The 26,472-nt window shown below is 39.4% G+C and overlaps 1 protein-coding gene across 17 annotated transcripts in view; it reads left to right on the top strand.

Annotated features, from left to right (window-relative positions):
* CELF2 (CUGBP Elav-like family member 2) overlaps positions 1 to 24,621 on the top strand; it is a 547,482-nt gene extending 522,861 nt beyond the window's left edge. For 7 of the 17 annotated variants that reach the window (XM_042052904.1, XM_042052849.1, XM_042052822.1 and 4 more), the window contains 4 exons: positions 3,710 to 3,841; positions 10,493 to 10,690; positions 13,495 to 13,638; positions 18,867 to 24,621. In XM_042052904.1, the coding sequence (XP_041908838.1) occupies positions 3,710 to 3,841; positions 10,493 to 10,690; positions 13,495 to 13,638; positions 18,867 to 18,994 (602 nt within the window). In that variant the 3' untranslated portion in view covers positions 18,995 to 24,621. The remainder of the gene's footprint in view (positions 1 to 3,709; positions 3,842 to 10,492; positions 10,691 to 13,494; positions 13,639 to 18,866) is intronic. The other 10 variants (XM_042052830.1, XM_042052876.1, XM_042052804.1 and 7 more) reach the window with 5 other exon arrangements.
* Positions 24,622 to 26,472: the final 1,851 nt, after the last annotated feature.

Below are 26,472 nucleotides of genomic sequence, written 5' to 3' on the forward strand. Positions count from 1 at the left end.
AAAAGGTGTTATAATCATTTACAGGCAGAATTAAATGTTTTGAGAACATTTGAAAATGCCAGCTCCTTCCAGCCTTAAAAATCTCCATGAGTGCAACATTTCTAGTTAAACACAAATATCTGTATTGTGTAGAGCAACCACTCCAAATAAAAATGTCTTCTTTGTATGAAAAACAACTCTGTCAAAGAATATATTAACCAGAAGCGAAGTTTCTTGGCTTGAAGCTTGAAGCTGATAGCAAAAATTTCATCAGTTAAACATAGGAAGCACAGTAAGAGGAGGGGCAGGCACTGATCTGTTCTCTGTGGTGCCCAGTGACAGGACCCGAAGGAATGGCCTGAAGTTGTGCCAGGGGAGGCTTAGGTTTGATATTAGAGAAAGGTTCTTCACCCAGAGGGTGGTTGGGCACTGGAACAGGCTCCCCAAGGAAGTGGTCAGAGCATTCAAGAAGCAAGAGTTCAAGAAGCATTTGAACAATGGTCTCAGGCACATGGTGGGATGCTTGGGGATGGTCCTGTGCAGGGCCAGGAGTTAGACTCGATGATCATTGTGGATCCCTTCCAACTCAGTATATTCTGTGATTCTGTGAATTTTCTGGTGTGGAGGCTAGAGGGAGTTGTGATTTTTTTTTTTTTTTTTTTTTTTTTTTTTATTTTTTTTTTGTCAGAGGAACCTGTAAAACCCAATTTATAAATTATGTAGGTAGCCAATCTATTTTTGTCTTCTGGACAACTAAAAGACATAAATATAGAAAGTATTCCGACAGTGAATTATTCTTCCTTTGCCATTACTCTGAGTATTTGTGGAGCCTGAGAGTTTTGCTGACACAAGAGAGTTATACAGGTTCCCCCAAAGTAGTGCAGTCATTTGCTGTTACCATAAGGCATGTGATTTTTCTTCTTTCCCTTCAGTTTAATATATGTTACAATTTTTTAGTTGAAAGGAACTAGAAAATGGCAAAGGACAGGAGAAGCATAGTCCTTGTCTCTAGATGGATTTCCATGTATTCTGGGAGCACATCAAGTAAAACTTTCAGCTGGTCTAAGCCTTCACACTTGTCTTGTAGGATCTTTTAACTTTTGGTTCATCTTCCTTCAGTTTTGGGGACAAGGCATACCATTGTTTCATCTGTTGGTTTTATATAGAATTTTGTTAGAAATTTTCACCTCTTAATATCTTGGACCTTTTGTAGCCCTTTTACGGTAATATTTTAGCTCATCACTGCCTTTGTCTTCATTTCAGAGATGCAGGTCTCAGTCAATCAGTGTGGAGTGTCTCAGGAAACTTCATGCAGAAGGTGCTTGATCTCTCCAAGCACCCTAAAAAAAGGAGGTCCCTTCATTTCTGTTCACCCCCTGTTCAATAAGATAGTGGAAACCACACAATGTGTTCTGTCTCTTTCTCCTTGAAGAAATATTAAGCTAAAGAGGAAAGAGCATTGTCCCGCTGCATCTGTGAGGAAGATCATTGCTAAGCAGAAGGAATACCACAACAACATAATACTGGTTCCTTAGGTGCTTTAGGGCTGCAACTAGTATTGTACAGTGAGTAAGTGCCAAGTCTTTATTCAGGCAAACTAGATAATCTGCACTGCAGCTTCAAATGGGAGAAGCACTGAGGCACCTGCTCTTTATTTGTCTGAGGGAATAGAGAAAAAAGAAGAAAAGAGATGTTGGCCCCAGATACTGACCATCCCTGGAGCATGTGTTTGAGCAGCCAATGATGAGAGTCCCCACAATTCACTGTGGGCTGCACAAGAGGGAAGGTTTTAAGCAGATTTTTTTTGCCTTCTCCAACAGATGTGTTGGCAATCCATAAGCATATGGCTCTTGTTCACAGCAGTTACTTGCCCCCAGCATTAATGTAATTTACAGGCAGTTTCCTAGTCCCCATTTCTCTCATTTCTTAAATATATGTTTCCTCAAGAGAAAATGGTAATGATCCTCTGAAACAGAAAATGGATGGAATTTAGTCCAGTCAAAACCAATCGGATCCTTCAGATTTGAGTTTTATATACGTCATTTAAATTATTTGCTAATGAACGTTGACAGAAACACAGACCAGTGTTGGTCAAAGGGAATTCAGTTTATTTTTTTCATATCTTTCTGTTGGTGCCCACATTATCTGACAAAAGTGGGGTTTTTTACTTGTCTTTTATTACTTTTTTTAATCAAAGACATTATTGGATTCTTATTGCTTTGTGGGCACAGATTGAATAATCAAAACTGCTTCTATTTGCAACATACAAAATTATCCAAGTGAACATCACAGATGCTAAGACACAAGGAATGTATAACAGAGTCTGGAAATCTCTCTTCCCCCACAGCAAGGGTGTTCTTTGTACTTTGAGGCCCCAAGAGTCTGAAAATTTGCCTTTGGTGGGTCTTAATGTTGCAAAGGCAGGTTATTTGTAGGTTAGAGCTTCAAGGTTTACCCCCAGAGTGAAAAAGTTACCTCATACTTTCCTTACTGGATCCTGTCAGCTCAAGAGACTTCACTTTCTTGAGGGTTCACTGAGTAATCTGATGTGTTTGACAGCCCAAAAAAACATCAAGATAAAAGTGGTCTTAACCATTTTATAGCTAGGTAATGAATAGGAGCAAAAAAAGCATGGTGTAGATGTGATGTGCCTCCAGTACATCATCAACAAAACTCTGACTTTAAATGTTCGCTTTTCATAAGATAATGCAACTTTATAACAGAAAAAAAAAAAGAAGGCTTTATGACTGATACACGAAAGTAGGGCTCAGGAGACAAGCTAAAAACTTAATTGCTTCTGCAGCTTTTATGAGTGTGATTCATCTGGTATAACTTTACCTACCTGTGAGTTAAGTGTTTAATCTACACTGGTTATTCAAGGCTCTTCTTTGAGACAGACAGGTATTTCTAGTTCACCCAACCTATCCCAAATTATGACTCTTTATTACTTTCTTATGACAAGAGAGTGAGTCTCTTTCTCTCCCTAAACACATAATTTAGATGGATTCATCTCACCCACCTTCATCGTTCCCTTGACATTGTAGCATCAAGGACATTTTCTCTACCTTTGCCCCTCTGGCAGAGCTTTTGGGGATACATGCAGTGTCATGGGGGTGCATATACATGACTAGCTATGTACAAAGGCCAGGATAAAAGCCTCCAATAAAATGGATGGTAGTTACATTTTGTATTTGCCTGGTCATTCTGATCTTCAGGTCTTTAAATGAAATTCATACAATGTCCTAGAGCTTAGTGTCTTCACTTAGAATAATTAAGCTTACTCTTAGAACATTTGGGGCCCAAAACAGTAAGCTGTTGTATGACAAAATTACTGAGGAATTCTTGTTTGTTCAATGATGGACTTTGAGGTGTGTGGCAAAATCCCAAAAGCCTGGTTAGCTGATTGGCCTGGGTTGCTAGGTTGATTGACAAACTTTTGAGAAAGTGTCTGATCCCACACATACTGGTTTGGCATTATATTTGCAAATAATAGTACAATACTGAATTTTGTGATCTAGTATTTATAGTTCTAGACTCATCAACACTTTCCATGAACAATCACACTATTAATGCCTTGAGCAAGGTTGGTCTTGTTGGTCTCATTTTCTTTTTTCCTTCTCCTTGCAAGTAGCCCTGTTGTTGTGCTCTGCATTATTGTAAGCTGTTCTGTGATTAAGTAAAATAAACAAACTATGGCCTCAATTTTGCTTTGTTTTCTTTTTCCTTTCAGTGGCTGCATCAACTGCTAATTCCACAGCTGGTGCGGCCATGAATTCTTTGACTTCTCTGGGTACTCTCCAAGGACTGGCTGGAGCCACTGTTGGACTGAATAATATTAATGCACTAGCAGGTACCGTAAACAGTGAGTATTTATTGCTGTGGTGGACAGCCTTCCCCAATAATCATGCCACAAAAACTATCAATTGTAAAGTGATAATATGATTTTTAATCTCTACCCCAAATAAGGGGGTCACGTTGATCCAGTTCCATTCATGGTACATACGTAGTCCTGGAGTCTTTTAGTTTCACACAGTTTGCTCTGCAAAGTGAATTTCCTTGGGTCCCTGCATAAAGACTCCTCTTCTTGCAGTACATATAGAAGGTAAAAGAATTGTCACCAGGGCTTTGGGTTGTCTAGGTTATAGGAGAGGCTCCATTTTCATTGAGGGAGTCTGACAACAGGTGTATCACCCCATTGTACAAAACCTCACTCAGAAAAGTAGTGCTAAGAAAGATGTTTGCCATGGAGGCAGTCCTTTAAAATGTCTGTAAGAATTATCTAATTGACTTGAGAGCAACATGCTTTAAAAATGAAGGCAAGTCTTTGGCTTTTAATTGGCAAGTATAGGAGAACATGCAGTCAGTCACCTGTAAAGTCAGAGCACACACACTTATCCTATGACATCTTAACAAACCCTGACATCTCCAGCTAAGTAGATGCCAGTAGTTGTTAGAATATTCTTCCTTGCTCTTAGCCTTGGTGAAGATTTTCTTGAAGAAGGATTTTTTTTTTTTAATTGTTTCTGCTATGATGACTTCACCTTTGCCTGTAATCGAAAAGATTTGCCCAGCTGCATTTTTCCCCCCTTCTTCTTTTTTTTCTTTAGCTGCTGTTGCTCCTTGCATTTCCTTTTGCAATGCAAGGAATCTATTTGGTCATTGCCAGTCCATGACCCATCATAATGCACCCTCAGGAATGGATGTCCTCCTCAGTATCTCTTGCTCACTCTGATGCTCTGCATGATGTCCTTTCTGTCACTGTTACTTGGCTGCTCACACAATCTTTTTGTTCTGTGATCTCTGGTTGGCATTGTTGGGAGCTGGGAAGGAAGGGGGCTTATGGATGTCCATGTAGAATGTTGAATGGTTGCATGGGGTCTCGTGTAAAACAGGACTTGCTTCTGGCAAGGACATGTGCATTTCACACAAAACAACCTCTTTGTAAATACAGCTCAAGGACAGCTGCGGAAAAGTGAGTATTAGGTCCCAAAATGGCAAATGTTAGTTTCCTTTCTTATTATTCCATTAGTGTCAAAGCAAGCCACTGGACATGGCATGCATGGAAAGCTAACTTACCTCCTCTCCTCTCATGAGCTCTTGTAGTAAGAGATCAACCCTGTCATGAGTAAGACATCATTAAATGTCCTTTCTGATTAACAGTCATCGTGCTTCAGTTGGTTTATAAAAGGTCATATTATCAAGAGCAAAATATGGCATCCCACTCCTCCTCTCCCACAAGTACTAAGAACCCAGACACACTGGAGCACTCCAACATAATGTACCCCTTCATCAAGACCAAGCAAGAGTGAATCCTGTGAGCTCTTTGCGTGGGAGCCCTTCTGTTGCACTCCTTTTAGCACTCCTTTCTAGGCTGCAAGCAAAGAGTTTACATTTTCTCAGCAAGTATTTTGAGGTGATGTGTGTGGAAACTTATCTGCATGTGTCATTTGAAGTATTAATGATGTATTCACAATCTGGTACCAAATTTCAGTTTGCTTTAAGTCACCATTGCTTCCATGGACTTGTACTGACAGTGACTGCAATCCCAAATCTTCTTCATGGATGTTTTTATGGATATGTGTATAGTGCTTACAAAATGTGCGTGGGTATGTCTGTCTATGTATATGCATACATGAGAGAGAGCTAAAGAGGGGAAACTGCTTCCCCATGACACAGCTCAGCATTAGGACACTTGTTTCTCTCAAAAGGGTGATACTGATCATCACTTTCTGGTATTCATGATACTGATGATAATGAAGCATTGCTCAAATTACAATAATTTCCCCTGTCTATTTTAATGACAGACTGAGGTTTTTCATTATGACCATGTCTGATTCAGTTATTCACACTCAAACCCACCTGGGAGATTGCCTTTGGGAAACCTCACATTTAGTAAGTCTGATGTTTCATGCTGACATGGCTTATGCCATGGTCATAAGCAGGCTAGTAAAAAGTATTCACCAGACATGGACATTCCTGAAGTAACTGTGCAGCAAACTGGGAATTGAGGGACATCCTTCTAATTGGGGAATCAGAAAATCCAAAGCACAAGTCAAGCAGAGCTTAACCCAAAAATTAATCAGAAGGTGGAACTGGGCTTGGGCATTGATTTAAATAGAGGTTCAAAGAGATGCTCTTTTGCCTAAGCCATGTCTCTGCATGTGAGAATCACATGGAGAATGTCTTCCATGCTGAGCTCAGTAGAAGACTTTCATCTGTTTTCTCCATCTTGTCTGGGTCTGTGAAAAGAAGCTGGACTATGGAGGCTGATAGTGCCGTCATTGTAGAGAGAAGCATTTTAAAAAGATGTCTGGAGGCCTTAAATAAAGTGGAGCATGGTAAGTTTAACTGTCTCCAAGGTTTTGGCAGCAATTGTACCTAAGTGTGGGGATTCAGTCTTCTCTTGGTTGTTCTTGAAGCACCTAAAACTTTAAATGCTAAAACATTAGACTGTCTGCTTTGAGCATGTAAATTTAAGAATTCTAAGTAACAAAAAGAAATGAATTATGAGGAAAAATTACTGAAGAGGAAGGAAGCTATTATTTGCAATTATGAAGGAAGACCATAATTTCAGGATACTGGACAGCTATGACACAATATTTGTGTGTGACCCCAGGGCAGTCACTTAGCCTTTCTGTCCCCTTATTTACATCTGTAAAACAGAGATAAAACTATTCATGACAGATTTGAAGGTGCTTGAAAAGCACTTTGAGAGACCTTTAGACTTGCCAAGCTTTGTTGCTTCTGTATTATGTAGAGACACTCAGAAAAGTAGAAGGCCATAGATGAGAGGCTCCAAAAGGTTATTTCACAGAAGGGAGGAAGGGACCAGAGTTCAGTGTGAGACTGAGGTGCATTGCTAGAGATAATAAAGAGATGGCAAAGATGTGTAACAGCAGCTGGGCCTTGCAGATTTCATAAAAATGTAAGAACAGAGAAAGCGTCGGGTGCTTTCTGCAGCTCTGTTTTGCTCGGGAGGGAGGTGTATGCCACACGTGGGCTGTGGCAGCAGTAGCTGTGCCCTTCCCAGGAGCAGTGCCGTGGGCCGGCTTGTGTGGCTGATGGCTGATCTGGAATCACTTGGTGGGAAGGTGCTATTGATTCCAGGGGAAAGGAGGGGGAGGATGCTGCCCACTGAAACACAAAGCATGTTTATCTAATAGGCCGATGACTCACGAAACACAACATGGTATCCGAATGCTACCTCTGTGATCAAGTTATTTCAACACTCTAATAAAAAGAGAGAGAGATACAAGCTGCTTTATCAGGAGCCTTTACTTTAACCAGTCCTGTGTGTACACCCATGCAAGCAGTGACAAACCTAAGTTCAAAAACATCAGAGGAGACTAAGGTCAGCCTCAGGATCAAATTAGTCGTAGTAATATCTAATATATAATATATTGTATATTATACACCCTTTATTATAAAAATTATTATTGATATTGTTGTTGTTGTTATTATTATTCATGTTATTATAATATTTTGAATGCCACTCTATCACTCCCCCTCCTGAACTGGGCAGGGGAGAGAAAATATAACTAAAGGCTTGTGAGTTGAGATAAGGGCAGGGAGAGATCACTTACCAGCTACCATCACAGACAGAACATTCCTGACTTGAGCAAATTAATTCATTACCAATCAAATCAGAGTAGAATAATGAGAAATGAAACCAAATCTTAGAAACACCTTCTCCCCACTCCTACCTTCCTCCAGGCTTAACTTTATTCCTGAATTCTCCACCTCCTGTTCCCCACTGGTGCAGGAGGAGGGGAATGGGGGTTGCAGTCAGTTCATCACACATTGTTCCTGCAGCTCCTTCCTCCTCAGGGTTGAACTCCTCACGCTGTTCCTCTGCTCCAGCATGGGGTCCCTCCCACAGGAGGGAGTTCTTCACCAGGTCCTTCAATGTGGATCCCTTTCCAGAGGCTGCAGCACTGCACAAATTGCTCCAGTGTGGGTCTGTTCCATAGTGTTTCCTTCAGGAACAGGCTGCTCCAGAGTGGGTCCCCCACAGGGTAACAAGTATTGACAGCAAACCTACTCCAGTGCAATCATGTCTCCACAGGTCCTGCCAGGAGCACTGCTTTCCCATGGGGTCACAGCCTTCTTTGGGCATCCACATGCTCTGGTGTGGGCTCCTCCAGGGGCTGCAGGTGGATCTCTGCTCCCCATGGACCCCCATGTGCTGCAGGGCACAGCTGCCTCATCGTGGGCTGCACCAGGGGCTGCAGGGGAATCTCATCTCCGGTGCCTGGAGCAGCTCCTGCCCCTCCTTCTCCACTGACTTTGGTGTCTGCAGAGCTGTTTCTCTCACACATTCTCACTCCTCTCTTCTCTAGCTGCAGTTGCCGTTGCACAGGGTTTTTTCTCCTTCTTAACCATGTTTACCCCAGAGGTGCTACCACTGTCACTGATGGGCTCAGCCTTGGGCAGTGATGGGTCCATCTGGCATTGGCTCTGTAGGACACAGGGGAGGCTTCCAGCAGCTTCTCACAGAAACCACCCCTGTATCGCCCCCACTACCACACAAACCCAATATAGTTTTATAATGGAACCATTATACAAGAAATATCCAGGTCTGTTGAGCTCTGACAGAGATTTTTGTTCAAAGCAGTGGCAGCCAGTACCTCCCATCAGGGTACAGCAATGCTCTGAAGTGGGGTGGAGGCGAAAGAGAAGTCTTCAGAGTGAGACATTTTATTAAGGAAAGGCTAAGAATATCACATCTCTGTTAAGTGTTTAGTCACACAAATTATAGTAAGATCAAAAGGTATAATTTATGCAGTACAATTCTCTTAATTGGCACAGACCCTGGTGGAGCCTAAAAGGTGCCACTTGAATGATTGTCCTGATTATTGGAGACTCATAGGAATAGGCTTTTCAAATCTACATAAGAGGTGGAAGGATACTGGGGTCATCATCTTTATCCTCCTCTGTCAATGCTGGATAATTCCCTGCAGTATTCTTCCTATTTCTAAATTACTCATGTGATAAGGTTTCTGCCATCTTCCTTGAAGATTGTTTCCCAGTCTAATAGATTTCATTATTAATTTACTATAAAGTGTACTCTGCTTAAATTCCCCACTTTTCCACAATTTACATACCAACCCTTATTATTGCTCCGAAATTAAGCCCTCTCCTCTTTACTGTTGCTTTGGGGTGTTAATATGACACCACCAGTCACATCTTCATCCACCATTTTACCAATCAAAACATTACACAATGTCTAAGAAATTATTGCTGGTGATTCCGGGTGCCCCCCACATTTTTCAAGTGACTTGTCTTCTGTACCTTGAGGGGCCTGATTAAGCCCTTTAAGTTGTTTGTGAGCTGTTCACCTGGAAACTGGGGAACTGGGATAGCTAATTGTGCAGAAAACATGGCCTGACTCTCAGTCCTGATGGGCTGTCACTGCTCAGGTTGACACAAGCTGGGCATGTGGAAGATGAACAGGGCTCTGAACCCTGCCATGCTTTCAACTTCCAGCAGAAAATTTACTTTTTTGGAATGTCTGAAAGATATGCTAGCACTGTTAACTTCAACATAACTCATGTAAGAGCCATGCTGAGAAATAGAAGCAGTGGAAGGAAGCTGTAACTCAGGAGTTTGTCCACCATCGAATCAGAGTAGTACAACTCCTTATGCAGACAACACTCTGCATGGATGAGGGATGCCATTTTCTGCACAGCTAGCAATCCCATCTGAAATTTCCTCTTTAACAGCCATCCCAGTTAAATTACTCTGTTACTTATCAGGATGTAGAATTGCTGTAACTTAAAAAAAAGTGACTCTGCTTCCTGTGTGAAGAAAAACGTTGCTAGGAACAAATGCTTTTGTTTCTTCATGAAAGATGTCTGGATGAAGTATTTTTAGTCACTCTGGATGTGCTGCTGTTCATCTCTTGTGGAGTGACTGGAGTGACTAGAGGAGGAGGGTGGAAGCAAGGAGCATCGCAGTCCATCTTTCTACCACAGCCTAAGGGACAAAGCCTGTAATTGTACAGAGGGTTATTATAGAATCATTTAGGTTGAAAAAGACCTGTTTTAAAATGCAGTTAATCAGGGTTCTCTGCTCACTCTGTATAAGCAAAACACTTCTGATATGGTGTGGTCATGCTGAAGACCCTGGTCAGAGAGAGTGGGTTTCCTCGCAGACTGCTTTTGCCAGTGGCCAGCTCGCAAGGATACTGGTCAAATAGGTCCCACACTGCCAGCCTCAGACACTCACAGCAGAAGCACAGGTGTCAAGGAGGACGAGCACAGAGGCTCTCAGGAGCGCGGAGCTGTAGTACTTGCCAGTAGCAGGCTGCATGCGAGTCCATTTGACTGTGCAACCCTTGTGCTGAAGTGATCCTGATGCCAAAGTCGTGTTTCTTTGTCCTCAGTCCCATTTGGTGAAGTGCCGAGCTGCATGCACTGCTGTCGTTGTCAGTGTCGTATAATACCAACAACTTTCGGAAAGCACTAATGAACAAGTGCAATTTCTTTTCTCTATTGTTGGGTTTTTTGTAAAGTTGCTCAAATGCTCTCAGGTATGGCGGCCCTGAACGGAGGACTCGGCGCAACAGGCCTGACGAACGGCACGGCCGGCACGATGGACGCGCTCACCCAGGCCTACTCAGGAATCCAGCAGTACGCGGCCGCCGCGCTGCCCACCCTCTACAGCCAGAGCTTGCTGCAGCAGCAGAGCGCCGCGGGCAGCCAGAAGGAAGGTAAGCGCCCTCGCCGGCAAGCCCAGGCCAAGCGGTGCCACGCGTCCGCTTCCTCATGGAGGCTTCGTGGAAGGCCTCGAGCAGTCTAATCTGTGATTTCTTTTTTCTCCAGTTTTCTCCTGCTTAGCACTGTCACCTTCTTTAACCTCTAATGTGTTTCACTTTTCAATCATCTGTCCTTCAAGTTATACTTTGCCACCCATCCTTCCTTATAGAAAAGCATTTACCAACTCCCATATAAAAAGGTGCTGCTAACAAAAATCATCCCTCTGTGGATGCAATTTTGTCTTCTGATTTCCATTTTCTGTCATAGTGGAGTTAATCTGATTAAGTTTAAGGTTTTGAGCTAATGACAAGATCCGTTTTCACTTTGAGTGGTTCTTTGCTTAATTGTGGGTCTTGTGGGGAAGCAGCTAAGTGAATGATTGCCCCCCCTCTCCCCACACCAACAGCAAGTAAACGTCAGGAAGTTATTGCTAAGAATAAATGAATACTAATTACAAGGTGTTTAGGAAAAAGGAGGTTACCCTTTTCCCCTCTTCCGTTCCCCTTCATACTTCCCAGGCATTTTTGGGGGGTTGCTTCTCTTTTCATTGCTTTCTCTCATCCTAATTTCCAGCTAATTCTACAAAGACAGAAAAATACTGCATGCTTTCTAAGACTGTATCTATGTTGTCACTACTGTTCTTGCCAAGGATCAGCTTTGGAAATAAACCTAGTATAATATCCTCAAGAGAAATCTTTTTTATCCTCTTTTGAAATGGTATCTGGTACTGTTATGGGATGTGTTTCCTAGGAAGACAAATTTGGCATTCCTCCAATTGGTTATTGTATAGGAACACTGGAGTTAAAATGTATATTTTCTCTGAAGTCTTTTCTTCATTTGCTGCTAACAGCTTGGATTATTTAAAATGAAAGGGGGATTTTTTAAAATCTTTTTTCTATATTTTTTTGTTTTCTGCATTTATCGTTCACCTCAGGCCTTTTGCTCAGTGACAATAGACTATTTGACACCAGAAAAAAATTGTTGTTTTGGTGTCATTGCAAGATACATAGTGAAGGAGAGTTTGATTTTTTCCCTAACTATTTAATTTTTTTCCTGTTCAGAAGCATTCAAATCAGCTTTAGGTTTATTTTTTATTTTTATGAATTGGCATCATCCTTTTTAAAATACAGTATTTTTGTTACATATCTTGTATCTGTTAGTAAGCAGTTAAGTTCAATTGAGTGAATTCCACTACTGAATACCAACAGCAATGTTTTGTCTCTTACCATGATTTCTGATGGAATGGTGAAGAGTCTGGAGTGGTTGAGGACAAACAAGTACCAGAGAAAAATGCTGTATAAATATTAAATTCTGAAGCACAATGAACTGCCTTGTGCATATGTTCTTAAATATTATTTAGTATTTTTTCCCTACTTTTAAAGAATATTATTTGCTGAAAATGATAGTTTACTTGTGACAAGGAGAAAAAAGTTCCAGGTCACAAGTTTTTTTCATCTTTTTTTTCCCCCTCCTCCCCAGTTTTTTGTTTTTTTTTTTTTTTTTTTTTACCTAATTCATTTATCCCCTCCTTTTGGGCAAACTTTGCTACCTTTTGCTTCAGAGCAGCCAGCCTGATTCTGTGTGGGAGAGGTGAGGCTCTGTTGCAGAAAGAACTCTGTAAATCTGATGAGCGCTTTCCTCTTCCTGTCCAGAAAACCAAGGACATCACATCTGAGGCACGCTTATGTTCCATTAAGCAAGGGAGTACTTAATCAGGCTATTCTAGGTGTGTTTTTAGCAGAAATGCTTGTTCCATTTGTGTACCACTTATGCTGCTGGAGCCTGCATGGGAAGGCCATGTCTGGCTCCATCATCTCTCACACTCTTCCTGGCATCCATTGTTCATTTCCAGTGTGTTGCTGTAAAGGCGGAATTGAGCTAGGGGAAAAAATTAACCTATTAGCGCTAGGATGCATGTTTTAACCTACAAATTTAATAATACATATCTCAAATTTTGTCTGTAAGAAAAATATTCAAAGCACCTTTGAGTTTACACCTTTCTTTGCAAACTGAACTTAGTGTAAAGCCACTTTAATTTCAACCCAACTACTTAATTTTGATCTATTTTAAAAGACTTACTTTACAAAGCTTCTTCCAGGAGACAGAGCTTTCTATGGGGAGTTCATATTTAAAAAAAAAAAAAAAGCTCGTTTTGAAATGAGTCAGTACAAATTTAATTCTGAATGTCTTTTTCTCGCTGGCTTCACTGACTTCCAAGTCACAAGGTGTGCTTTGTCTTATTATTTTTATTCCTATCTCCATCATTTTTTTGCCCTTTGAGTTTAAATCTGTGGTACTCAAATCTGAGCTCACCTCAATCCATTTCCATAAGTTCCTGCAACTGGAATTAAACTGACAAACTCATGCAGGTGTTGGAAGCAGCAGAGGACTCCTTGTGGAGTTCTTGGAGTATTTTGAGAGCCAATACATTTTGTACCTGCTTTCCTACCCCTAATTATACTGAAAGACACTCATGTAAATTGAAGAAATAGAATGAATTTAATTACTTCTGTAGTAGAGTTATGAAATAAACACTTCTCAAAGTAAATACTTTTCAAGATGGGATGCTCTAAAGAGCTGCATTTCAGCTGTGCTGCTTTGATGATCCACTTGCTTTTGTTCCTTCAAAGTGGGAAAGTGAAATGCTTTCTGACCATCAGCTTCAGTAAGTATTATGGAAAAACAGATTAAATGTAGCACTTGTAATAGCTGTTTTCATACTTCCTTTTTTTTATTTATTTATTTTATTTTCCTAAAGGTCCAGAAGGGGCAAACCTCTTTATTTACCACCTCCCCCAGGAGTTTGGAGACCAGGACATTCTGCAGATGTTCATGCCTTTTGGAAATGTTATCTCTGCTAAAGTCTTCATTGACAAACAGACCAATTTGAGCAAGTGCTTTGGTATGTCAAATTTAATAAATCAAATAGTAAAAACCACATGCACTGTACTGAAAAGGGGCCAGGAAAGAAAATTAACAGCAATGTGAGAAATGTCATACTGGAAACTCGTTCCAAAAATAATGGACGGTTAATCCTCAAATGAGCAGGAAGATACACAGACAAACTACTTCTAACTAAAAATTGGATATGAAAAAAAAACAATAATAATCTTCCAGTCTGACATCTTGCATGAATGTGTCAAGTACATGAAACTAATTATGCCCTATGTGGGGGAATGTCATTTAGTATACTATTAAATTGCCTTATTATGGATACCTAATTATTCTCTATTGTATAGCTGAGCCACTTTAAAAAGCTCTATGTTTAACCCATTACTTCTACATTACAGGAATTTCTTTCTTCTGAATTAAGTACAAGATTTTGCAATTAGTGACTGAATGGTGTGTACACGTAGTTCAGAATATTTTGCAGACAGCTGATGTCTAGATATGCAGCTCCAGCTGTTGTGGATGGGTTCCAGTGTGTTATGGAAGGTAGCATCTCCCTTACCTTAGGGCAGAGATGAAGGGAGCCTCACAAGATCGGTGTCAAGTTTCCCAGAGAATACTTTGAGCTGTCAGAAAATTAGATCACAGCAGAGGAGGAGATGATATGTTGGTATAAAAATAGTTTTCGGGTTGATTAAGAAGGCTGATGTCTTTGGAATAGCAGAGATGCACCAGTTCAGTGCTTTGATGAAATGGAGCAGAGAATGTAAGCGAGTGGCAAACTTTTAAAACGTTGTTCTAATAATTATGGTCTTATACAAGACACGGGTTGGTTCTAGGAGGAGGAAAGAATCTCTTAAGCATGAGTTTTATAAGGGTTGACATAAAATATTGGCGCTTCCTTAAAAGTGGCAATTCTTTCCCAGAGTAAAGGAATGCAACTGTATATATGACAAAAGAGGATTGGATAGTACACTTAGAAAGTTGATTCCGTTCATAGAAAGAATGTGACATTCTTTCTGCATTTTCCCACAGTCTTTCAGTTCATTTTTGAAGCATTCACCTCTTTGGGCTTAACAAAAAATTATTCATATCTAGACCTGTATAGTCCAGCCTGTTTCTACAATGGGTTAAAGCAGTCCCTGAGGCTCCTGCAAATTTGAAAAGTGGAGTTGAAATGGACTCCCCATTGATCTGGAGCCAGTTCTGTTAGTATGTTGGGGTTACAAAATCGTTGTTGAGGTCTCCAGGAATCTTGATGAAATGTCAAATCAAGCTACATTAATCGAAATGCAGCAATTGTGGTGACTGCTGAAAGAATGTAAATTAGTTTGGGCAGGTGGCTCAATTCAAATCAGCTCATTTCCCTCACTTGCATTTTGTGCATTTTCTTTTACTCTTTGATTACCTTCTTACACATTTGCCTGGGTTTGTGGGACACCATTGCCTAACTTAGAGTGATACACCAAGGTTATCTTCTTTGAGGGAAAATGGAGGTGTCAACACCCAGTCGATGGAGGAATCCTCTGTATTTTTAGTTTTAGGCAGCTATTTCCATTTCTCATTCTTCCTTCCCAAACACACTGCATCCAGGAAGGGAGCTCTGCTTTAAAAATAAAAAGTAGAAGTGGCAGATGAAGCTGAGTTTTCTGATTCGGTGGATGACTACTTCATGATGTTGCAAATCACAGGCAAAGCCAGAATTAGTCCTGCTAGCTTAATGTACTGGCATACTCTGTATGTACCTCCTCAGCTTTATTAGCAAGAATCGTCTATTTGTTGTTTTGGTGCCATATTTGTGTTTCAAAAAGCTTTATTATTTTCTCTGTCCTCCCACCCAAAACCTAGGACAATAGTGCTGCTGAAGAACCCATTTCTCTGCTGAATCATTAATGGTCAGTTAATCATTAATGGTACAGTTTGGGTTTGGGTTTTTTAGTTGTTGGTTTGGTTTGGTCTTTTTGCCAATAGTAATATTAATAGTCATAGTAATAGTAATAGTTTGCGCATGCTTAGGGCTTCCCACTCTGGAGTTTCCAATCTCCTGCCCAAAGGAGGAGGAAGTTGAATTACAGAGGAGAGCAGGTTGAACATCCAAAAAGTATAAAAATTGTCCAAGTCTGTCCACTGGCAGACATAGGAAGGGAAAGTTCATTCTGAGTGAGTCACAAGGCAGTGATATACAGTGATGAATCTCTATGTAAAACTGCTTCTCAAAATGAAAAATTCCTTTTCTTTGCAAAAAAAAAAGGACTTTGGCATGTTTTCTTTTCTTGTCCAACCCAAAATGAATGCTCGAAGTATTAAAGGGTGATGAGGATGACAGGACAGTCTGTTTACATCTGGAAGTGCTCTTCCATGAGTTCTCATGGGCTCCATGAGATTTAGTTGATTCAGCAGACAAAGGGTTTCAGTCCTCAAGCTTATCTCTTGCCTTTCATAAACCTTAGAATAAGAAAAATTAGGTATGTAAAAGTAAGGCAGAGGAGGGGGGACCCAGTTACATCAGTGCAGAAATGCAGCTGGCCTTACAGCAAAATTGCTACTCAAATGATTAAAAATATTTATCCTGATTATAGAGATACCCAAAGATCTAAAACAAAAATCAGAATTGTCTTGACAGGGTTGAGAATTGATAAGAAACATCATCCCAACCTCATGCAACCTGTGGTTTAAAATTCAGACAAAAAGTGATGAATGGGTCCAATCAGAAAAATACAAATAAAGAGAAGAAATGCCAGATTCCTCAGTAAGCTTTATAAATGAAGGTTATCAATAAGGAAGAAGATGAGAGCGTAACAAGCTAATGTAGGTATTGCATTCAGTGTAAAGAGACAAATTGTGAATCAGAATAACAATTGAATGATAGGGGCTGATTCCAGCGATGCAGCACAGAGGTTATACCTTTGAATTGCTGTCTGAGTCAAGGAAGCTGTTAAAGAGATACAGAATGAGGTAACTGGTCTCACCTCCCTGGAAGGTAAGGTAAGCATAGCCTGAGCTAATTGTCCTTCTACCATCATTGGAGGTGTCTAATTTGGTGACATGGATGATGGGTGGAAAAGCCACCTCTGGGTGTGCTTCCTTCTCTTCATTCACCATCCATAGGTGCCATCTAAGTGACCAGTTTAGATCACTTGCTTAACTTCCAGGTGGGTAAAATTAGGTAAGAAGGAAAGGAACTACAGTGATGAGCAGTTCATAGCAGTAGACTGTTCTGAATGCACTTAGGACAATAAAGTGAAGCTCAGGGAAGCTGTAGAGGGAAATGCTGAATTGTCAAGGTAGGTAGGAGTAACTACATCTCAGCTGCGGAGCATTTGCCTGGACAGTGCTACAGCTGCCTTCCAGTTCGTGGTAGCTCCCTTTTCTATCCCTGAGGGAATCCTAGAGCTGATAGAAGGAGACACAAGATAATGATCTTGTCTACAAGATCTACAAGAAGTAGACCTAAGATAATGATTGGAGTCATGTGAACAGACAGGATCTCCTAGCAAACAATGGGAGGAAGAGAGGAAGAGAGGAAGAGAGGAAGAGAGGAAGGAAGGAATTCAGAAGGAATTCGGAAGGAATTCGGAAGGAAGGAATTCGGAAGGAAAGAAGGAAGGAATTCGGAAGGAAGGAAGGAAGGAAGGAAGGAAGGAAGGAAGGAAGGAAGGAAGGAAGGAAGGAAGGAAGGAAGGAAGGAAGGAAGGAAGGATTTGGCAATAACTAAGAGGGAATGATCTAGGGGAGAAAGTGAGGAAGTGACAAGTTACTAAAACCAAGGAAGGTATGGAGGAACATTTATTATCCCTTAAGGTGGTAACAAATAACCAACCACAGAACAAAATGGAGAGAGCATATTGGCTTTGGCCAGGAGAAGGTCTGCTGAGATTTAAGTGAGAGGTGGTTTTGAGTGGAAGGAACAGAACTTAGCCTGAGTTGTCAGAGAAGAGTCTTAAATAGTTTGGTGAAGTTGATTTAAGGTGAAGCCACAGGGATGGTCTATGAAGGAGAGCAGCTGCACAAGGATACCTTGATAAGGGGGGAGGATTTTTTTCAGTGGGGAAGGTGTAATAACACTCTGAAACTGCAACTGGAAGAGGGTAGCAGTGCAAGAACCAGAAAAGGATAGGTTAAAGTAATGGTAAAAAGAGGTTATGAGTCCAAAAAGTATACAGACACTAAGCACAAATGAATAAAGCTGGTTGGTGAAAGAGAAGCACTAAGAAGCCTGTGTGTTATGACTGAAGACAAAGTGTGTGGCATCCATGCTTTAGGAGAGTGAAGGGATACGTGTTAAGGCAAATTCAAGTGGAAAGAAGAGGGAGCATTTCAAAGCAGATGCGTAACAGCAGGCTGAGTACAGTAATAATTAGCCCGAGCTGAGGCAGAGCAGCAGTTAGGCAAGCTTTGCAATTACAAGTGGGAGGCCCAGATATGAAAATGAACTTTGAGCTTCCAGAATCAGGGAGATTCGAGTATATTATGAACAGAACATTTTCAGTCTCCCAGGGAAAAGAAATCTGAGCCAGGCCAGCCATTCTGAATTACCCAAGCAAGCATCATCCTCCTAGTTAGTGCTCACAACCGAGGAGCAGAAGATCTGGAGTTCTCATCAAGCCCTGCCATTGTCTCTATGATACTGCTTAATTTTGATGTTTGCGTACCCCTTTAGGACCAAGAGACTGAATTAACTAACACTAGGGTACCCTGAGATCTTGAACTGGAAGGAGCTGTAAAATTACAAAATATTAATGTTGAAACTATCCTAGGCCAAGTTCAAGGAGATGAGTGTTCCATAGCACACATGAACTCACACCCAGGTCTGCCAGGGGGTTTAAGCAGTTTGGGGGTTGATTCTGTGACCAGGCTTGCTGTTTTCACTTCCCTTTTGCAGACTGGCCTAAATAGCACTTCCTAATAGAGTGGGAGGTATGTAGAAACTACACTGAAAAGTGTCACAGTAATAAATATCTTCAGTCTCTAAGGTAGGTAGATAAATAACAGAATGGAAACTGCATTGCACCAAAACTGGCCAACTGCATCCCAGCTAGTAAAGAAATATTATGAAGGTAAAGAGGAAGGCAAAAGGAAACAGGAGAGGAAATGGGATATGAAATGTGATCAAAGAACTAATTGAAAGCGAGGTAAATGTGTCGAATAAATAGCAATCATAAAATTCTAACAAAATGCCTTCTGACATTTGTTCTAACCTAGAGCTGACTTTCTTTCCCGCCTCTGTTCTGTGTCTTGCAGGTTTTGTTAGCTATGACAATCCAGTCTCTGCACAAGCTGCTATCCAGGCTATGAACGGCTTTCAGATTGGCATGAAACGCTTGAAGGTTCAGCTGAAACGCTCCAAAAATGACAGCAAACCTTACTGATCTTAACCCCAGATGCTTACTGCTCTTATTTTAGCTTTCTTAGGGTAAGTCCCATGAGCAAACCTGTCCTCTGCAGGGGGGTTAAGAAAGAACATAGAGCCAACCTTCACCAAGAGACAGTTATTTTTACAGTTACCACTTCCATCTCCCCACTTGTCCTTATTACACTTGGCTCCCATTTCCTTGCCAAGTAATTACTGAGTTGTGTTACTGTATTTTGTTTTGCAGCATAATTTATCTCCTTTTTGAAACAAAAACAAACGTCTTGAAATTCCAAACAGCACACACACACACAAAAAAATGTGCAATTTAACTCTGTGAACCCTGGTGCCATTAGCACACAATAAAAGTTGTTTTCTATGGATGGATCGTATTTTACCAGGGTGGCACCAGCAGTTTATAGGTTAAACAAAATGGCCTCATGCCAGTTGAAGCACTTATTTTGCAACAAAAATTGAAACAAGTCTTTCCACTACATCAACTTGTTTTTTGAGAAGATCTGATTTTTTTTCGGTTCAAATCAACGTATTGTTATATATTAGTCTGATTTTACACTGGTCGTCTTTATATTTCATTTTTTTTTTAAGTTCTTGTTTTTTTGGAAAGGATTAATGTAAAAAAGATTTAGAGATCTGTTTCTAAAGCTACAGGGTTTAAAATAAAAAAAAATAAAATAAAATGAGTGACAATACTTGATGTTTCTTGAGAGATAAATTTAATAATAATAAAAAAAAAGAAAGCCACAGGCCTGTAAATTTTATTTGTAAAAAGCATTTCTATTTTTATACAAAATTTTTACTGCCTCAGAAATAATGGAATTTATTTATTGCCTATTGTTAACTTATTGGATACCTAAAGAGCAGCTCTCTATGCTAGCTAGATCCTTTGAAGTAGTCTCTAGAGTAATTGTGCCAAGAATGGGCGCTTTTTCACTGTTGAACCCTCCACCCTTTACAGTTCATGCTTTTATCCTCTTGTTTGTATTTGTCTGGTTATTTTGTTCGTAGTTTCCATTACCTAGTTTAAAGTTCAGTTGTCTGACCCTGTTTCCCCCCCTCTCCCTGTACCTTTCTGTTACATTTGTAGAAACTGGTTCTTTCCTCTCTTTTCTTCCCAAAGAGGAATCCATTCTCTCTGACTCCTTTCAGATGGATTCTTTTGGGTTTCCATTGTGTTCTTGTTGACAAGTATTGTAAGTTAATGCAAATTATGTGAACGGCTCATAGGCTCTACTGATAAAAGATTTGCATTAGTTTTCTCCTGCACCCATAAAAGTGATTTTGTTTGTGCTGCATAGATTCTGTGTAACTTTTTTTCCTCTTCCTTGTTTTTTCCCTAGACATCTCCATGCCCGTTAGCCCATCGTTTGCCTAGCATGTCCCTGTGGCGTCTCAAAAAAAAAAAGTTTCATCGTCCCGTCATTGTTTCTGATGTCTTTCTGACCTCACATCATATTTGGTTCTCCTACTGACCTAGTTTGACCTTTGAAATTTGCATGTGACCTCATCTAGCTATGAATTCTGGGAAGTCAATGTGAAAAAACATTGCTGCATTCATGCAAGACTGAAATTTATTATTAGATAAATTAATGATAGGATTTAAAAACAACCTGTGGCAAAATGTTTTTTCTTTCTTTCCTTTTTTGTTTTTTTAGTTTTGGTTTTTGGTTTTCTTCTTTCCTTGGAGTTTTTGTTTTGTTTGGGTTTTTTTTGTTTTGGGTTTTTTTTTCTTGGTTGGTTTTTTTTCATTTCGTAAAAAAAAAATAAAAAAAAAAAACAGACTTGAAAGTATTATACAGGGATTGGCATTCTGCCTGGTCACTGGTGACAATAGCAATATGTGTCCAGAGGCACAGAATGTTGGTTTCTAACAGACTACTTCCAAAACAGTTTGAGAAATAAAACTGTCTGATTTTAAGTCTCTAGAGGTCTGTAATAGTTTTTACATTTTTCAGGCAGTGTAAAGTTTTTTGATAAGGCCATTTTAGGTGGCTCACTTTCTCATTAAAGTATATATATAGAACCACTTTTTGTAGATTAGTATAAGAAAATATTTACCCTGTTTTAGGGCAAATGCTACCTACTTGTGTCACCTTTTGCTGAACTGACTCACAGTTAGACAATCCATGGTTTAATGCACATGAAATTACCTATATTTTATACTGTTTCAATGTACAGAAGAAAGGTTACTGTAAAATGTGTTACGTTGGTGCTTCTGTGAATTAAGTTGTGGTTTCATCATGAGTCTTATGGTCTTAAGTGTTCTATGTTTATAAAAAGACAAGTTTAAAATTGGTTTACTTGAACAACAAGAACAAAAAGAAGATTCAAAAAAAAAAACACAAAAAAAAGTTGTTTGCTTAAAAAAAAAAAATTTCATGTGAAAATGAAAAAATATTCCAGAATAAGTTTGTGTTGGCTTGTGACGCATTGATGTCATTTTTTTATTGTGAACAATTTAGGTGTGTTTGTGTTCAGCAAAATGTGATCGGTTTTTCTTTTAAAGAAAAAAAAATCAGTGAAACTATAGTGCCAAATTCCAAAGGTACTTTCTTCCTAGAGCTTCAGTGTGTTTCTTGTGTGAAGTAATTTGATAACATGGGTATTTTATTATGTGTTTTGTATAAATCCCTAATATTTAAAGAAAAAAAGAGGTTAAAAAGTTTGTTAACTTGCTATCCTGTGGTCTTGTTGCCTGAAATTGTTATTGTTTGTTATTTCTCTTTGATGTTTTTTGTAAAACATTGTATAAGTGCCCATGTTTCACTTTTTTAACCACTCTGCACACATCAATGCTGTGAAAGCAAACCTCACTATGTATTTTCTTCATATTGTATGGAAACCTCTAAGGTGAGAAAGTTTTGAACTTTTAACCCTTTCCACCCAGAGCTGTCTTGAGTGTTAATACCTTTTATACATTCACCATTTTGCTGTTTATTTTTATATATATATCTATATCTATAAATATATATATACTTAGTTTTTTGTGGTTTATTTAATACATGGTTGAAATCAGAACAATGCACAGGGCAGATCTGAAGGACAAAAATATTTTACTGCTGTCTAAATTTCTTCTGTATCTATAACTAAAATTATTTAAAACCGTAATTAACTTGTGGTTTTCCTTTTTAGATTTTGGGGATTTTGTCTTTTCTTAAAGAGCTTTTAATATGCTGCTGGAATATGCTATTCAGTATTAATAAAAGAAAAAGAAAACAATTCTTTAATTATCTATTGTGTGAGCCACTCCCAGCCAGGAGTGGTCAATCCACCATTTGAAAATCTTGAGGAGAAAAAAAATAAAAAAGATTAATAATATTTTTGTAATTTAAATAAATGAACTTTTGCTTAAATCAGATGCACTAGATCTTCCTGGGTGAAAATTCAGTGTGCACTGCAGTTAAACTACTTTTTATGGATAAAGTTTACATACACTGTAATGTTTGGTGTTATTTGCCATTATTTGTCACGGCAATATATTGGCTTACTCCTGCAGACACTCGTACAGAGAGGAGTAACTTTACTCGTACCAGTGGTCCATGGGAATATCTGTGTGACTGATGTGGGTGTTTGCTGGAGGAAGCTCTTTGTAAGGAACCAGAAAAGAAATGCTGGTAGCCCTTTTCACTGCCTTGTAAGTCTGATTAGGTTGCGTTTCTCCCACTCAAACAGTGACCAACAACCCAATTCGGTTCTTTGCCACCGGTTTAGAGAATTCATTGCCAATCCAATGTGTGTGAGCAGCAGTAACTGCTACAGGTCATAAAGTGCCATACCTTCTTCCACTTCCTAGTTCTATCTGGTTATATCTGAAGCCACCTAAAATTAAAAATTAAGCCCTATATAAGCAACATCAGCTGGTGCACTCTTGTCTCTCATCCCCAACTTAAATGCTTCTTTATGTAGAGCCCTGGGATGGAAAGGACTAGCCTCTAGTGATGCAAAAAAAGTTTCCTTCTTATAGCACATGCACTTATAAATAAATGATCTATACTTTTCTCATGTTTTTACTACTGCTGGGGCCTTCCTACACCCTTTGAGGGCTATTTTGTACTACTTGCAGCAATTGTGCGTATTCAAAGTATCATCTCATGTATGTTATATTATATATATGTACATATATATATATAATATGAGATCATCATTTGGATTGTTTAGAGACTGTTTCACTAATTTTTCTCATTGTACCCACCGTCTAAATTTCCAAAGCTTTTGTAGATGCCCTGGTGTGTCCTGTGGGTTTTCCAGTCCAGTTAGAGCGGTGATGCCTCTGGTCCTTGGGCAGTGTAACTCGGCACCAGGCTGCCCTGAATTACTCCACGGGACATTGGCTTAGCAGTGGGAGAGGAGCAATGTTTCTGTACTTCCAGTCAACTGAGATGAGTCATTGCTTAGAAAAAGTGTCCATCTCTGGGAAAATAAATAAATAAATAAATAAATAAATAAAATTCAAATACAAAACCAAAAACCCAAACATATGCCTTCTGGGAGGCAAATTATCTACCAGTTCTCTTTCAAAATAATGAAAGGAAAAAGCTGCAAGGGTGCAAGGGCCTAATAAGAGAGGAAGTAAAACAAGGGAAATTGCTTTACAAAATTCTAATCAAAAGACTAGACTAGTTGTTTTTTCAAACAAATTAGCTAATTGCAATGAAATGGCAGTCCTCAAAGGAGTAACAAGTTCATCTTTCTTTCACCATAGGGGTTACAGTTCCTTGGCTTGTGCTACTCTGAAATCATTTTACTGTTTCTGTTTTTATTATCTTAAGTGCTAATTAACAAAAGGAAAAAAATATCCTGTAGTTTCATTACCTTTTTGGATAATGTCATACAAAAAAAAAAAAAAAACAAACCTATGTATTTGTGTTTTTTTCGTGCTGTGGGAATTGTTGTTTGTAGATTAATAATACTATCATTTTGTTTAGAATTACAAACTAGTTTTTAACTATTGTCTGAGAAAAGCCAAAGTTAATGCAATCTAGTGGAAACTGTAAGACCATTTGAGTATTGTTTCTGTTTTATTGATGCATTTGGATTTTGTTGTTTGATGGAATTTGAGCCAAAAAAAAAAAAGAACAAAAAAAAGCAAAAAAAAAAAGCAGGCTTTCCTATTTCTACAACTTGATTGTACTTATGCATTTTGTACCAGTGGAACTTTTTATACTGGAGATTAAAAAACAAATGGAAATTTTTGTGGCTTACTCTCGTGGGCCCCCTCGATCATGACTGATTTTCAAGTTTGATTTCTGGATGGTAGAAAGAGAGTTGGTTTTGTTTCGAGAATTCAAAACTTTGGCTTGATTTCTTTTTTTCCCTTTGCTTATATCTAGTGTTTAGAATTTTGTCTTAACAAAAGCGGTAAGTTTCACTTTTTATTCTGTATCGTGCAGTTACACAATAAGGTAATTAGAATTAGGAGTACTCGGTCACTTTGCGTGGATAAATGTATTAGTTAAAACGTTAGGGGTTTGCTTTTTTGCTGTTTAGATCAGAGTTTTTTCTGATTCTTCTGTCCTCATTGTGAACATAACCGTGTAGTTGAAACAGTCAGACTTATTTTTGTAACGTATGTTATTGTGTGATGCAGTTTTTTGCTTCTGTCTCCAATATTAAACCATTTTCCTAATACTTGTCTCTCTACTTTGTGTGTTGTATTGTTGGTGGTCATTCTGTGTTGGTAATACATCTGCACACCTCACTGTTTCACGTGCCTGTTTTTTTTTTTCTCTATTTGTTGGTTGTGTACAAAAGATACAGTCGATTCCACCTAAGTGAATAGCTGATTGGGGGGCAAAAGAGGATTTGTACATTTTAGACATGTTCTGGTTTCTTTGATTTTTTTTTTTTTCCTCTCTTCCTCCCCCTAGTCATGCCTTATCACTTGGATAATCTCTTGGAGCAGGAAGCATTTTAAATGAGTTTCCTGCAAAGACCTATTAAAGGTAGTTTTTGTTAGCCTTCAAACTGCAAAACCTTCTGCACACAAACACACAGAGGCCACCGGAAAAGATTTTTTTTTTTGCTGTGACATTTCAGTCAGTCTGGAAAGTGTGGATTATGGAGATCATTTCTTCCTAGTTGTTAAAAAAAAAAATAATACTCTGCCACTACTTCACAGAAGCATATGAAACATTCAAGAAGAGGAGGATATAGCCTTGGGATTTCTTCCAAACTGCACAGTAATCTGATGGCATATGGCGTTACTCAAACTCTCCCTAGAAACTAATCACGTCTTAACTAGGGCTGGGAGAGCCTGCAAAATCCTACCAGGTGATCAAGCTTGTTATGTGCAGTTATACATATAATTCTTTTAAAAATATAACAAAATCCAAGTGAGCACAGGAAAACTTTCTACTAAAGCCAGTGGAAGTAAAAAAAAAAAAAAAAGATAAAAATAAAAAGAAGGAGAAATAAATGATGGAAAAAGATCCCCCGTTGTTCCAATGGGTGATATTTTTGCTGTGGGCTTACAAAGCAGATCATTCTCAGCATTGGCTGATAGTATTACACAAATCTCAAAAGGGACTAAAGAAATACCATAGCACTTTTTTTCTCATTATTTTTTACAGTTGGCTCTTCACTTTTTTATTCTTTCATTTCCTATAATTTTTTCCTCCTCACAAGAATCTCTCTGCTCTCCCCCAACCGGTGTCTACCACGATGAAATAAAAGCTGCAAAAGAAAAATCTATGTTGTTCTGGTTTACGGAAAGTCTCTTCTCTCCTCTGATTGCAGATACTAAGCCTACAATTTGGAGAGGGGGAAAAAAAAAAAAAACAAAACCAAGCAAACCAAACCTAAGGAGGAGAGAGAAGCACTGGCGAGTGCTCTCTGGAATTCAAGCCATACGCCCCCATCCCTTTCCTTTGTCCCACTTTCTGTAATGCTCAGGAATCAAAGACCACTTAAAAGTGCTCTTATGAGACCCAAACGACACTCCTCCCTCTTGTCTCCTCTCCCCTGGTCTTTTTGGCGCTCTGGCTTTGGCTCACACACACACACACAGAGCCCCATCAATACCGTCCGACAAGGTCCTGGCGCACTGGGTGTATCCGTGTGGTGTCAGCAGCAATGTTGGTTCCTGCGTTTGGAAGAGTTTTGAAATTTTCTGGTGGCTTGTGAGTTGGCCTGGTTGTTACTGCTCGATCTATTTTTCTAAATTTTTTTTTTTTTTCTTTTTTTCACTTTTCCGTTTCCATGAGAAGCAAACAAGTGATGAGTCTGGAGCCCCCAGCAAGCTCCAGTGCCATCCCACAGGGTCTGTTGTCAGGGGTCCAAACAGCTCTAGGTTTAATCTAAAACCACGGGAGCCTGTAGCAGAAAGCCGAGGCAGGAAAGCAGAACCCGATGGTCAGACTATATCCTGGGTCTTTGACACCTCTAGATTTTATCATCTCGATTTGGATAATTTTGACACCAGTGGATTCAATTAAGTAAGTCTTGACTTGCATGATGGATGAATCAGAATTGCTCTTTGGG

The sequence above is a fragment of the Corvus kubaryi genome, unplaced genomic scaffold (genome assembly GCF_017639235.1).
Source record: "Corvus kubaryi isolate FWS band 111438036 unplaced genomic scaffold, C.kubaryi_AGA036_p1.0 135, whole genome shotgun sequence".
Lineage (NCBI taxonomy): Eukaryota > Metazoa > Chordata > Aves > Passeriformes > Corvidae > Corvus > Corvus kubaryi.